The following is a 14,604-nucleotide window of genomic DNA, read 5'->3' as shown; positions in this document are numbered from 1 at the left end:
GTCAGTCTAGGAATTGGCTTGAGACTTTGGAGGTTGAGGCCCTTAGATTAGGGAAGCAGGAGAAGAAGGAAATAGATGGGGCCTGAGCCAGGCCAGGAGGATGGAAGTAGTCGTGGAGGCTGGGAACTGCATCTGCCTGGGGCAACTATGCAGCATAGTGTAATCTAGAACAGAGAGAGAGAGAGAAAGGGAGGGAGGGAGGCGAGGGAGAGGGGGGGACAACTGTGTGTCTAACAATAGGGCTTGGGTAAATTAATGCATACAGTGGAAAACCATGCAGCTGTTAAAATGATGATGTAGATAAATATTTATTGATATGGAAAGATGTTCACAACATATTGCTGAGTAAAAAAAAAAACAAATTACAAAATAATTTGTACAGCATGAGCCCACTGGTTAAAAAAAAAGAATTTATATATATGGGGGGAAATCTGGTAGTGTTTATCTCCAGGTGGCAAAATCATGGCTAATTAAATTTTTTCGTTTTGCTTATCTATATTTTCTGATTTTCCTACCATGAAAGTGTAATATAAAATAATGAAAGTTTGGGGCAGCCTGGGTGGCCCAGCGGTTTAGCGCCGCCTTCAGGCCAGGGCGTGATCCTGGAGACTCAGGATCGAGTCCCATGTCGGGCTCCCTGCATGGAGCCTGCTTCTCCCTCTGCCTGTGTCTCTGCCTCTTTCTCTCCTCTCTGTGTATTCTCATGAATAAATAAATAAAATCTTTTAAAAAATAAAATAATGAAAGCTTGGCAAACAACCACAACCATGTCTGTCTACCTCTCAGGTTCTTGTGTGGACATCTTTGGACAGTTAAGGAGTGAGGGTAGGGAATGGGTCTGGGTCAGATGGAGGTTGAAGACGGAGCAGCAGGTCCAGGGAAGTGGCTGAAACGGCTAAAGGGCGGGGGCGAGGGGGCTCTCTGCTACTGCTATTGATATAAGCCTGGGTCACACACACACATACACACACACACACACACAACAAGTCACTGAGTCACTGGCAAGCCCTTCCTGCTCTTGTTCCATCTTTTCCCCTCAAGACTGCTTTACACTCATTTCAACTAGATTTCACCAGAACAAAGAGAGAAGGCTGCATACTGTGACTTGCCCCAAGAGCTAGGACACCCCCTCCCAGTTACAGAGAGTAGTTGCAAAGAGGGTTTATCCCATCTTGTTCTTCCTTTAATGCCTCTGACATTTCCCAGCTCCTTGAGCCACAACAAGATCAAAAGTCACAGGGCATCCCCTCCCCCAGAAGTCCCCTCCACTTGTTACTGCTCAGGTTCCAGCGTCAGGTGTGGCTGAAGACTTAGGGACCCTCACCTTTCCTCTCTGTGCTGGGACTCACAGGGAAAAACATAGGCAGGCAGCCCATAACATGCCCAAGTGGCAAGTATCTCCCCAGCGTGGGGTAAGAGGCATTGCCCTGCCTGGAGCTCAGGGGTGTGAGCTGGCTCTGGGAGCTGGGGAGGGGGCAAGCAGCCAGGCCTTGTCTGCAGTGCTGGGCTGGCCCCCGCCCCCCTACCAGGGCCTTTGCCTTGTGCCCACTGAATGACTCACCTTGGCACAGACACAATGGTCGGGGGTGGGCACAGAGCCTGCTCCCCACTGCCCCCGGGGCCCCCTCAGATGCTTCCGAGAAGCTCTTTGAGCTGGGGGCTTGGGCTGTACTCTGCCTAACAGCCTGGCATCTTGGGATAAAAACAGCACAGCCCCTCGGGGGCTGCCCTCTCCATGTGGCGCCCTGACCAGTGGTGGAAAACAAGGCTCTATTCAGCAAGTGTCCAGGAGAAGGGATCAGAGGCCCAGGCATTGGCCTCAGTGGGGCGGGGAGAGGAAGGCTTCCCAGAAATCCAAGGACACAGATGGGTGAGGGGCCTGGGTGAGGCTCTGGCCCCATGGGATCAGAAGAGAAGGGTGGATGGATCTGAAGTGTCAGGCTACAAGACGCCAGCCTGGGCTCCTAATATGGACCCAGTGGCTCCTGGGTTCCCAAAATGACCCATCCCCAGAGGCGTTTCCCATCCTCTCAGCCTGATGTGTGGGAACTCAAAGGATATAAATCTCCAGTGTGAAAGTGAGGTGAGGGGTGGTGGGGAAACTGGGGGATGGAGCAACAAAGATGGGAGCTGGGACAGCCAGCTCATCTATAACTGCTTTGTGCAGCTGTCTAGACCGGGCTCTAGGCAGGGGTACAGAGAGGCCAGGCACAGGGGAAGTGAACTTGGTGGGACAGAGGCAGGGGCTTAAGTGTGGTCCAGGGAGAAGGCCAGGGAGTCCAACACCTGCCCTTCTTGCCCCTTCAAAACTTCTATGTCCCTTCCTTCACCCCCCACCCCCTGCTGGACAGAGGCCTCAAATGACCCTCTAGACAAAGGGCTGGTATCCAGTTCCAGCCCACAGCCCCAGACCTCCGGGGAAGGGGGAGAAAGCAGGAATGCAGGACGCCTATGTTCAGAGCAGAGAAGTCCAACAGTCCACTAGGATCGGGGCTCAGCACTGTAACACGGGCTGCTTCTTGAGAGTATGGAACACATTTGCTGTTCGCAAATTCCAGCACTTAGCAGGCACTAGGAGGAGTGCTGAGCCGGGAAGGCCTGCTTTATGGGATCTAAGAGGTGGAAAGCGGTGGAAAGCGGGTCAGAGGTCATCTAATCCAGCCCTTTCTTGGCCCAACTTCCCAGAGAAAGGGCCTCCTTGCCTAAGTGGTCAGGGCCGCAGATGGAGCATCAGGCCCCAGGCATCGCCCACCAGCACCTCTGTCTGTGACCCGGCTGGGGTTGGCGTGCCCACGAGGCCCAGCCCCTGGGCACAGTGACCTCGGTGGGGTGAGAGGAGCCCCCCCGGAGCTGCGGCCCAGCCCCTCCCCCTCAGGCCATGCCAGGGGGCGTTGCCAGGGGCAGCCGGGGCCGTGCCAGGCAAGCCCTCGCCTCCATAAAGCCCTCACTTCCCGGGAGCGGGCAGGGCCAGCATGGAGAGGAGACGGGTCGCCTCGGCCGCTCGCCGCTCCTACGTCTACGTCTCCTCGTGGGACATGGCGGGGGGAGGCCCGGGCTCCGGCCGCCGTCTGGGGCCGGGCCCCCGCCCCTCCGTGGCTCGGATGCCGCTGCCGCCAACCCGGGTGGACTTCTCGCTGGCCGCGGCGCTCAACACCGGCTTCAAGGAGACACGGGCCAGCGAGCGCGCCGAGATGATGGAGCTCAACGACCGCTTTGCCAGCTACATCGAGAAGGTGCGCTTCCTGGAACAGCAGAACAAGGCTCTGGCTGCTGAGCTGAACCAACTGCGGGCCAAGGAGCCCACCAAGCTGGCCGACGTCTACCAGGCCGAGCTGCGAGAGCTAAGGCTGCGGCTAGACCAACTCACTGCCAACAGCGCCCGGCTGGAGGTCGAGAGAGACAATCTGGCACAGGACCTGGGCACCCTGAGGCAGAAGTGAGGAGGGGGCCCGGGGTGAGGGACCTCCGGAGCAGGGAAGACGCCCGCCCCTCGCAGGCCCAGGACCTCAGGCGGAGCCTCTGACTCTGTGATCCTTGGCTCCTCTGTTTACCCATCTCCGGGAGGGGAGGGCTGTCCTTGCTCCCCAAGATGATGAGAGGGACTGGGAGGAGGCCGAGTCCCAAGGATCTGACTCCCAAAGACCTCTTGCAGAGGAGCCACGGTGCTCTCAGCACCTCCCCTTTGGGGAAAGCCATGTGGGAAGAGTCAGGGACCCCCATAGGCAGGGTCTTCATGTTTCATTCGCTGCCGCTGGGCCTGGTGCCCTTGCAGAGCCCGTGGAGTGGAGAAATGGGAAGGGAAGATTGGTGTTCACTAGGAGGACGGGGCTCTGGGGCAAAGGAGGAGGTGAGGAAAAGAGCAGGTGAGCCTGGCTTGGAAACACAGGTGATACTGCCTGTCACCAGCTTATGATCCTGGTCAAGCCACTTTAGCTTGCAGTGCTGTGAAGTAGAGATTCTAATAAACCTATTTCCAAAGGTCAGAGGAAACCCCAGGGACGTGGCGTTTTGCTGAGCTGGCAGGGCAGGCATGTGTGCCCTCAAGTACAGGAAGATGAGTGTGCATGCAGCAGTGAGTGTATGTTGGTGAAAGTGCCTGTGTGAGCAGGAGCAGGTGCACCAACCTTGATAAAGCACTTTAGTAATGAGTTAAAGCACAGGCCCTTATCTGCTCACCCTCCTGGCCAAGGCTCTGTCTGGGACCCTCTGCCCTTCACTCCTCCTGTCATTCCACTGGGCCTAGGGGTAGGGGTGGGGGTCTCTCTGGCAGCCACCTCCAGGGAGATTGGGGCAGACACCCGGGAATGTGTCCCCCTACCCCAGGTTCCAGGATGAAACCAACCTGAGGCTGGAGGCTGAGAACAACCTGGCCAGTTATCGACAGGTGAGGGGGGTGGAGGGGAGGGATGGGGGAGGGGGGTAAAGAGTTGATGGCAGCTCACTCACACAGCCCCTAAGCCCAGCCCTCCAGAGCAATGTGCTGCTCTCCCCAGCCACAGAAGGAGGGACCAGACAAGACATGGGAGTGGGGAGAAGGAGTCTGGGGTCAGAGCAGCCTTTCGTCCCTCCCTGCTCCAGGAGGCAGATGAAGCCACCTTAGCCCGTCTGGATCTGGAGAGGAAGATTGAGTCTCTAGAGGAGGAAATCCGGTTTTTGAGGAAGATCCACGATGAGGTAAGGCCCTCAGAGAGATTGAAATGGATAGAGACAGAGACAGACAGAAAGAAAATAAGCACAGGGGAGACAGACAGAGAGATAAGAGAGCATCCTTAGCCCCTGATGAAATCCATAGACACACACCACTTACTAAGAATTATAACAGAACTTGTTGCCCCCCCCCCTTTTTTTTAAAGATTTTATTTCTTCATGAGAGACATAGAGAGGCAGAGACATAGGCAAAGGGAGAGGCAGGTTCCCTATGGGGAGCATGATGTGGGACTCGATTCCAGGACCCCAGGATTAAGACCTGAGCCAAAGGCAGACGCTCAACCACTGAGCCACCCAGGTGCCCCACCCCATTTTTTATTTCACAACAGCCCTGTGTGATAGGAACCCTTCCGGTATTATTTCCTTTTCACAGAGGAGGACGCCGAAGCCCAGATATGTGACTTGCTGAGGTCACATAGTCTCTCTGACATCACCCCCACTGCCACCTGTCTCCATTTAAATGCGAGCCACTCATTTTATTTTTATTTATTTATTTATTTATTTATTTATTTATTTTTAAGATTTATTTATTCAGAGAGGGCGCAAGAGAGGTAGAGACACAGGCAGAGGGAGAAGCAGGCATCATACAGAGAGCCTGATGTGGGACTTGATCCAGGGTCTCCAGGATCACACCCCGGGCTGCAAGCGGCGCTAAACCGCTGCGCCACCAGGGCTGCCCGAGCCACTCATTTTAAAAAGACACCACTGAGATCTGACTTCAGATTATAGATTCATAATCTATGATGCCATGGAACCTGGGACCCTGCAGACACACCCACACCACAGGGACTCAGTTGCTCTCCATAAGAACACAGGCACACTTTCAGTGCTCCTGCCTGGTGGAACCTGGGAGGAGGACACCATGAGGCCCCCAAACTACCCTCTGCCTCCCCTGGCCTGGGCCATGCCACTTCCTCTAATAGGACTGCCCAATTTCCCTTAGCTAACATCAATGTCCAAGGGGCAGGCAGGCAAGGGCATGATATTGTGGGGAAATGCCAGTTGCAGCCTAGGCCCCAAGCCCTGGCATCCCTTCTCTCCTGGCCAGGAGGTGCAGGAGCTCCAGGAGCAGCTGGCCCGGCAGCAGGTCCATGTGGAGCTGGATGTGGCCAAACCGGACCTCACAGCAGCCCTAAGAGAAATCCGTACGCAGTACGAGGCCATGGCATCCAGCAACATGCATGAGGCAGAGGAATGGTACCGGTCCAAGGTAGCGTTGACTGTGGGCCAGGCTGCTTCCTCCAGGGAGCCCTACTGGCTCTATACAAGAGAATCAGGGAATAAGGGTGGGGGAAGCTAGGAGAGGATCCTCTCCAGGTCATTGACCTTCACCAGAGAAATGAGGGGGCTTGCCCAGGGTCACACAGTCACCATTACTTGCAATAAGTACTTTTTAAAAAAGATTTTATTTGAGAGAGAGTGTGAGTAGGGGGAGGAGCAGAGGGGGAGGGAGGGAGGAAGAATCTCAGGCAAACTCCAGGCTGAGTGCAGAGCCCCACACAGGGCTGGATCTCATGACCCTGAGATCATGACCTGAGCTGAAACCAGGAGTCGGATGCTAAACCAACTGCGTTCCCCATGTGCTCCTCCAATAAGTACTTATTACTATTACTATCATTATTATTGTTATTATTACTATTATTAGCCAACATTGTATGCCAGGCCCTGTGCTTTGCATACATTATCTTACTACAAAGAAAGTAGTGTTCCTCGACAGATGAGAGAACTGAAGTCCAGAGAGGTTAACTAGTTTGACCAAAGTCACACAGTTCCTAAGTGGTAGAGCTGGATGTCTAACCCTAGCCATCACACTTGGGAGCCTGCGTTCTTGATGCCTCTGTTGTCTGTATCCTGGGTCACTGGGCATCCACTGCATGTCAGCACTGCCCAGGATACAGAGACCTGTCAAACCAGGGAGATGTGATGTGCACCCAAATATGATGTCTAGAGAGAACACTGCTGGGCAGCTTATATGCAACATGGGGAACATACCATAGAAGGGAGGGCATTTGGGCTAGGAAAGACTGGCAGCCAAAGAACATGAAAAGAAGAGGGGAGGAGCATTCCGAGGGTAAGAAAGCACAGAGAGGCAGGGGCCCAGAGATGCCAGCCCAGCATCCGAGCTAAGGAGTGTGAGTGGCAGAAGCCAGTGATGGTTCTGAGAAGGTCAAGGCCTGATGGAGCCATGAGAGCTTCACTGCCAGCTAGGGGGAGAAAGGACTTTTAGAACCCAGGGTACTGCTCACCAGAAACCCCTGTCCACGGTGGGGAGGGGGGGGGTTCGGTTCAGACTCCTGGAAGGCTGCCAGCACAGGAGTTTCTGGATTCCGCTGCCAGCACCATTGGTTTCTTCACTCCCTGCCCAGGCACTGTGCTAGTTGCCGGAGCCCTAGCAGAGGCCTTCTGAGCCTTCTGTTCATGGGTCACGGTCACTGGGAATAATCCCACCCAGGGCCGGAGTCCCGGGGAGACCTGGACACCAAGCCTGGGGTCCTGGCCATCTCCCTGAATTCCCAGAGACCCACCAGCCCGCACAGCTTCCTCGACAGTTCTCCACAGAGAACTAGTGCTCTCCGCCCTAGTTCGCGGACCTGACCGACGCCGCTGCCCGCAACGCCGAGCTGCTCCGCCAGGCCAAGCACGAGGCCAACGACTACCGTCGCCAGCTGCAGACCTTGACCTGCGACCTGGAGTCCTTGCGCGGCACAGTGAGCGCGGGCAGGGCCGCAGCGGGGCAGATGCTGGTGCGCCAGCCTGAGCCTGGGGGACCTGCCAGCCAGGGGCGGGGACAGGACGGAGGGCAGGGGCGCTGCACACTTACTGGGCGGGGAGCCACAGGGGAGGCTGGGGATCAGGGGGGGCGGGCAGTGATCCCTCCCCGAGGCACCTGCCGGCTCCACCCTGCAGAACGAGTCCCTGGAGAGGCAGATGCGGGAGCAGGAGGAGCGCCATGCGAGGGAGGCGGCGAGTTACCAGGAGGCACTAGCCCGGCTGGAGGAGGAGGGACAGAACCTCAAAGATGAGATGGCCCGCCATCTGCAGGAGTACCAGGACCTGCTGAATGTCAAGCTGGCCCTGGACATTGAGATCGCCACCTACAGGAAACTGCTGGAGGGCGAGGAGAACCGGTGAGAGGCCACCGGGGGCGTGGTTGGGGAGGGCTGTCCTCCCTGCTGCCCCTCCCTGGAGTCTCCTTGCTTCCATCAGGGACTGTCGTATTCAGTTTGTGTTGTGCCCCCTCCTATCCCAGTGCCCAGTAGGTACTCATAAATGTTTGGTGAATGAATTAATGGATTCCATTCAGTTGGTGTCGGTGAGGTCATAGGGTGAGGACTTGGGTTACCTCCCCCAAACTAAGAGGCTTACTCCCCACCCTCCCAATGAAGATTGGACTTTTCCCCTGACCCTCTCTTTTGCCTCCTCAGAACTTTCTTCACCACTTCCTCTCCCCCTCTGCCATCCTCCAGGCCTCCACTCTTTCAAACAGAGATGTGCCTCTGGCAGACAACACCCAAGCCCCTTGCAGACTCTTGGAGCCCCAGGGAGCATGTAGGCTGCTGGGGAAAGCCAGGAGATGGGCTCAGCTCTTCCTGGCAAAGAGAAGAGCTTGGAGGCTGTCCTGATAACCCTAGACCGGGACCTGGCCCCAAGGATGTCCTTGGACAGCCCGGTCACTCTTCCACCTTTGCTATCTTTCAGCATCACCATTCCCGTGCAGACCTTCTCCAACTTGCAGATCCGAGGTCAGTACAGCAGGGCCTTGTGGGCAAGGTGTTGGATTCCTGCCCCCTCCCCCAGTGTGGGCAGCTGCTTTGGCCTGGGGCTGAGGACCAGGGCAAAGGGGTCCGGTCCAGGGCTCTCCTTGGGGGCCTACATAATTCACCGCAGAGCTTCCAGCCAGAACACAGCAGCTCAGAGCATTCCAGGTGGGGCTTGCAGCTGCTCCTGTCCTGCTCTGCCCTGTGTCCCATTCCCTAACCCTGCCACCCCATCCTACAGCAGAATTGGGTGAAGGTCTCCATCTCTGTCCTGTCTGCAGATCCCTGAGCAAGCTCTGCCCATCTAAGTGTTTTATGTTTTTGTTTTTGTTTTTTTTAACTGCTTGTCACTACAGGGGGCAAAAGCACCAAAGAAGGGGAAAGTCACAAGGTCACAAGACATCTCAAAAGCCTCACAATACAAGTTATACCAATACAGGCTCACCAGATTGTAAATGGAGCCCCGCCGGCTCTCGGTTAGCAGCCTGCCTCTGACACGGTGCATTTCTCAGCCTGACAGGGAGCAAGCCTCACCAGGCCCATTTGCCCTGCCCTCCTGGGCTCCCTCCTCTCGGGTTTCCCTAAAGGGCCATGCTTGTGTCATTATCCCAGCAACTTCAGTGCCCAGCCCAGGACCTGGCACAGGGTAAATGTTGGTTAAACTAGCAGAGCTGGCTGGTGTTCAAAGTGATATATCCTCTGGTGCTCAGACGAGATGCTCTGGGGCCTCTGAGCAAATGCCAGCCTCTGCCTCACCTCTTCCCCATCAGTGGGAGGGCCCCTTGGGTTTTGCCGTGCCTGGTGGCCAGGTTCTCTGCTCAATACATCTGTCCCTGAGGCTCCACAGCTCAGCTCAGTGCTGATTCAGCCCAGAGGAGTATTTCCCCCTAGACTGCTGCTCTTGGAGTGAATAAAGTTTTATGCTCCCTTCTCTTAATTTTAAATATTAGTGAGAGTGACATATTATATTTTTCTCTCTGAGGGGGGGGGGAAACTAAATTACTTCTTACTTGTATGTGGCCCTCACATGATTCTTATCTAAGGGGAAAAAAAAATTCTGCTCTAGAAATCTAGGAACCCTAGATCTGCATGTCCTGGGGCTCAGTTCAGCATCGGAAGTTTAACCAGGCAGAGCAGGTCAAGGTAATACTGCCAAGTGCCAAACAGTAAAGGGTCAGTAGGGACCAGAGAAGTGGCAGAGAGAAGTAGAAGGGAAGGGGAACAGGAAAGGGACCCGTGTATATTGAGCACTAGTATGTGCTAGGCACTTAACATGTATTATTTCAGTAAACTGACTCCTTGCTCCCACCTAGAGAAGTAGATACCATCACCCCCATTTTGCAGATTAGGAAACTGAGGCTGGGAGAGGTAAATTACCTTGCTCACAGCCTTGAGGCTGAGCTGAGACTCGAGCTCTGGCCCACCTGATTTCAAAGCCCGTGTGTTCCTTCCTCGGCACAGCACTGGGTTGTCAGAAAGCCAGGTGCCAGGTCAGAGCTGGCAGAGGGACCAAAATGCAGCCAGGCCAGGGAAGTGAGCAAAGCACTGGCTGGAACAGCTAGGTCTTGCCTAGCACTGTGGGAACTTGGGGGGTCTCCAGCCCCCTTGAAAGAGCCTAGCCCTCTCTGCCTGGTTGGACAGACTTTCATACTCAATTCCCAAAACTGTGGGTTTCATAGGGAAGCTGGGAGTGGGGGAGGATGTTTAGTGGCCCAAGAGCCAACAAGGGGCCTCCTGTCCCCATGACTGCAGAAACCAGCCTGGACACCAAGTCCGTGTCAGAAGGCCACCTCAAGAGGAACATTGTGGTAAAGACCGTGGAGATGCGGGATGGAGAGGTAAGGTCAGATCGGAGATTCTGGCCCTATCAGGCTCTGGCTGCCTCCAGGAATTTTCGAGGCCAGACTTTGGAAGAAAGCCTGAACTGGCACATAGAAGGTTCTCAATTACTCAGAAGAGCTTCCCAGGGAGGCTCTGGAAGAGGGGAAGGAACCGGGATATAATTCAATTCCCAATCCCCTCCACTGGCAGTTCTAGGGACCCTGGGTGTCTAGGCCACCAGATGGAGTCCTGATTTGGACTTTCTCCCTGTCTCACCCTCAGACTCAGGTACCCTCAGACTCAGGTGCCCTCAGACTCTAGCCTGGGGAGAGAGAGAAAGGAAAATAAAGTTAGTAGCCTTCACTCCCAGCTTTCAATTTCCAGCTTGATAAAAGGAACCTGCCAGAGGAACAGGAAGGGGGGATTTGGCATAGCCCCTCCTTGCCACGCCAGTGACAGCAGCTAGCTAACTTACCACATCAGTTCATCATGGACCAGTCATGGTGCTAAATGCTTGCAAGTGTTCCCTCATTTCCTGGCAGCTGTGTGAGGGGGTTCTGGTTACTATCACAGAAAAGAAAGACCCAGGAAAGCTGGGGATTTCTCCAAGGTCGCATAGCCTAGCAGTGGTGGACCTGGTGTCTGTGTGAGCCCCTAACTGTTGTACACTTCTCTCTGTACCCTGCAGGTCATTAAGGAATCCAAGCAGGAGCACAAGGAGGTGATGTGAAGCAGGACCCACCTGGTGGTCCATGTCCCACACAGCCTGAGGGGTCTGAGCGGATGGGATTGTTGCCCCTCCTCTATAGCTGACTTCCCCAGACCTGAGTTCCCACCTGCCCCAGCTGCTCCCCTCGTCCCTCCACCTCTATGCTAGCTTGCTGCTCTAGGCTCCATCGGTACTAGGCCTGCCAGAGGGCACCTACCCTGCACCCAATAACTCCAACTAACAAGTCACTCCCCACCCAAAGGGGTGGTCTGAAGGGGTGTGGCCAGCAGCTTGGGTTAGAACTGTGGGAGGAAGAAGTTGAGGTCAGGGGACCCAATAAATCACCCTCCATAGCCCTAATCCCTGTTGTCATGGCAACTGTTGCCAGAACTGGAGGTCCCTGGGGGTATCTGGGAAGTGGGCCTTAGAGTTTCCTCAGGCTGTTGGAGGAAAACAGAGACTCAGACAGGAAGGGCAACTCCCCACAGGCAAGATAGCCCTGGTCAGAGGTTTCTTATTCTAGACTGACCCTGAGGAGTCTGAGACTGGGTGGGGACATCCTGCCACTTGGAGTAGTCCCCAGACAGAATGCCTGGTCTGCCCAGATCCCAGAGGGGCCTCCTGAGTGACAATTCAAATGTCTCAGTCCCACTGAGCTGACATGTGGGCATGCTTTGGGCATGCCATGGGCGTGTGGGAGCTTGATTCTCAGCACTTGGAGGATCTATAGTGTAAGTGGAGAGGGATGGGGTGCTGGGAAGGAGTAGAGGGGGGCTGCCTGGCCCCTAGCTTGGATACAGAGAGGTCAAGCCCAGGAATCCTCCCTCCATAAGGCTGGAGGGGAGGCAAGAGGAGAAGGTAGAGGAGGCAGTTAGGATGATGCTAGACATCAGAGTAGGGGGTTATGGGCAACCAGATACACTTGGCCTCTGGGTCGTGGGAATCAAGGAAGTGATTCATCCTCTTGAAGATGCTGACACTAGAGAGAGGGGCTGCTGTCCCCAGGGGCAAGGCACACTTTGTTCCTATTTTAAAGCCTCCCTCCTTGCTGCATAATTCCCCCACCCAGATCTCTGAGCCACTGTAGCTGCTGCCTCCCAACCCCAGTAACACTGCTGGGTGAAGCCACTGTCCTACATCAGATAATTCCCACCCTCCAGTGACCTGCTGTTTTTTCCTAACCCAAGGGCTCTTGTGGTTCCCCTCCTACTCCAATGCAAAATGTACCCTCATACTGTAGGTAGCACTATATTTTATCGTTTGGGGAATGGAGGCACAAACAGAATGAAGACTGGTTTGTGCTCTGCTTTCCATGGGAAGACTGGGGATGAGGGGCAGGCACAGGACTATCTGTGCCCACAAATAGGGCTGAGAGGGTCCGCTCCAGGGTCCTCCTCACCCCTCCAAGGCCAGAAAAGTGAGAGTCCTTCCCTCTTTCCAAGACCTGGTGCCCTTCCCCTCACTCCCTCCTGCCACCTGCTGCTGCTAACCCTCGGGGTACCACTGCAGCCTTTACTTACTAAGGTAAATAAAGACAATTGCTGTGGCCTTTCCCAGAGTGGACTCTGATCTTTTCAGGGGAGGCTGGGGCTGGGGGAGAGGGCAGGAAGTAGCCTTGGGCAAGACTCAACTTGCTTCTTATTGCTGATCATCTTGGGACCCCAAACCCCCAAGCAGCAGGCACATGACAAATCCCAGCTCTAACCATGCTCCCCATGGCAGCCCTGGTGCCCCCTGCCCCTCTTCTCACTCAGTCCCCAGCCCTGGGAAAAACCCTGATGTTGAACTCCACTTTCCTCACCCATTTCTCCTATACGAGTCTCTACCTTTTCCCTCAAACCTGCCATTGTGGAGACAAGAACATATATGAGGCTCCCCCACTCCCTCTTCCTCTCCCTGCTACCCCTAATTCAACCAGCGCCTATTTAGCAATCCTCCAAGACAAGAAAATAAAGCACCTCAAACACTGTTCCAGCATCAAAAAGGCCATTTGATAAATACTAGGTTCACTTCTTCCTTCTCTGAGCGTGAAGTTGGAAGACGTGCACCCTAGCTACTTCCATACTGGCCTCAGCCCCCCATCTCCTACCTGCCTCAGGCTTCTCCACCTGCCAGGAGCAGGTTGTAACTAACAGATTTGTCCACACCCCCCTTGCCACACAGCCCAGCCTGGGATGCCCACCCAGAGGCATCCGGCATCATTTAACAAACACATCTGAGCACAGCTGGTCTTCAGAGGTGGGGAAAAAAGGGGGATCTAAGGGGAGAAGTTGGGACAACAGTGAAATAAGTAACAGCAGCACCTACAGAGGTGAATGGTGACAAAGACAGCCGTGATGAACAGGTAGCCTAGTAGGGTGAGCTCCATAGCAAAGTGAGTCTCCGGGTCTGAGAATGAGACCCGGTAGCTGCCCCGAGATGCAACACCCAGTCGGAACCCTGCAACCCGCACCCCCTGCCGCCAGCAATAGTAGATGCCCCGGTCACTCAGCTGGGTGAAACGGATGTGGAGATGGTTGCCGTGGTCGATGAACACTCTCATGGACCTGTTGACGCCCTTCAGGTACTGTGTGCGGTAGAGGTACTGGTGGTCCTTGTCCCAGGCCACAGCGTGCTCGGGCCGGGACCCAGGACAGGAGATAATGAGTCCATGGCCTAGCCTCTGCTCATGGAACTGAATGGGGACCTCAGGCACCCAGGGCCGGCTGCCCACCTTGGCCACATAGCTGAAGATGGCCATCAGGCCGTCCTGAACCTTCTTCTCACAGGGCACCACACAGCTCTGAACCAGTAGTTCGGGTGTATGCTCCCTGGTCTGGGCCCGAAGCTTTCTGGGCACAGCCTGTGAACCACAGGACACCACATCAGGCAGTGTCTTGTGGTAACGTGGGGAGAGATCTGGGCTCTGCAAGTAGCAGAGGCCAATGCGCCACTGCTCCCCACGCACCCCACAGCGGTCACAAGGGGTCCACTCCCAGAAGGTGGTGAAGATGTGGAGGTTCCCGCGGTGCTCATCTGGAATGGGCTCCTGGCCCTGGTCCTTGAAGGTGGCCACCATTCCCTCACTGCTCTGGATGTCCACATCATAGGCATAAAAGTAGTCCCCCTTGCGGGTGCCACAAAAATACAAGCCCGAGTCCTCAGGCTGGGCCCGGAAAACCAACAGGCTGAACATGCGGATGCTGAAACGAACCAGCATGTCGCTGCCCACACGCACCTGGGATTCCTCTGTCAGCACCCGCCCGTCGAAGTCTGTCAGCACTTTGGTGTGGCGGCTGCCCAGGTGCTTTTGATAGTACCAGACCACAGCAGACACCTCCTCAGGCTTGCAGTGGCAGGGAAGCTCGAAGCTCATGTCGGCCAGGTAGGCTGCATTGTCAAATATCAGAAACGCGGGGCAAGGGGTCCTCTGAAAAATATTCTCCTTCTCCACAAGTTCAAAGGCCTGGAGACTCCCCCACACCCACAGGAGCACAGTGGGGTGGGCCATGTTCATGCCCACAAGAGGCAATGGTCAGGGGGGGCAGGGCAAAGCCAAGGCACTGAAAGGCCTACAGGACTTCTAGAAATCACTTCCAGGAGTGGGTATTTATATGAGAAAGGATTAAG

The 14,604-nt window shown here is 55.2% G+C and overlaps 2 protein-coding genes across 4 annotated transcripts; one reads left to right on the top strand and one right to left on the bottom strand.

Annotated features, from left to right (window-relative positions):
* Positions 1-2,947: 2,947 nt before the first annotated feature.
* Positions 2,948-12,551, top strand: GFAP (glial fibrillary acidic protein). Of its 3 annotated transcripts, XM_072780900.1 has the most exons (10): positions 2,948-3,436; positions 4,324-4,384; positions 4,579-4,674; positions 5,756-5,917; positions 7,290-7,415; positions 7,615-7,835; positions 8,407-8,450; positions 8,822-8,941; positions 10,218-10,303; positions 10,975-12,551. In XM_072780900.1, the coding sequence occupies exons 1-10, from the start codon at positions 2,973-2,975 to the stop codon at positions 11,014-11,016; spliced, it is 1,422 nt and encodes a 473-aa protein (XP_072637001.1). In that variant the 5' UTR covers positions 2,948-2,972; the 3' UTR covers positions 11,017-12,551. The 3 variants fall into 3 exon arrangements, with proteins under 3 accessions (XP_072637001.1, XP_072637003.1, XP_072637002.1); XM_072780901.1 differs by lacking the exon at positions 8,822-8,941 and having other exon boundaries at positions 2,949-3,436; XM_072780902.1 differs by lacking the exons at positions 10,218-10,303; positions 10,975-12,551 and having other exon boundaries at positions 8,822-8,946.
* On the bottom strand, positions 12,440-14,491 carry FAM187A (family with sequence similarity 187 member A). The gene has a single exon (XM_072780903.1). The coding sequence runs from the start codon at positions 14,489-14,491 to the stop codon at positions 13,253-13,255; it is 1,239 nt and encodes a 412-aa protein (XP_072637004.1). The 3' UTR covers positions 12,440-13,252.
* Positions 14,492-14,604: the final 113 nt, after the last annotated feature.

Source organism: Canis lupus, chromosome 16, assembly GCF_048164855.1.
Source record: "Canis lupus baileyi chromosome 16, mCanLup2.hap1, whole genome shotgun sequence".
NCBI classification, from domain to species: domain Eukaryota; kingdom Metazoa; phylum Chordata; class Mammalia; order Carnivora; family Canidae; genus Canis; species Canis lupus.
This window is presented reverse-complemented; position numbering and strand designations above follow the sequence as displayed.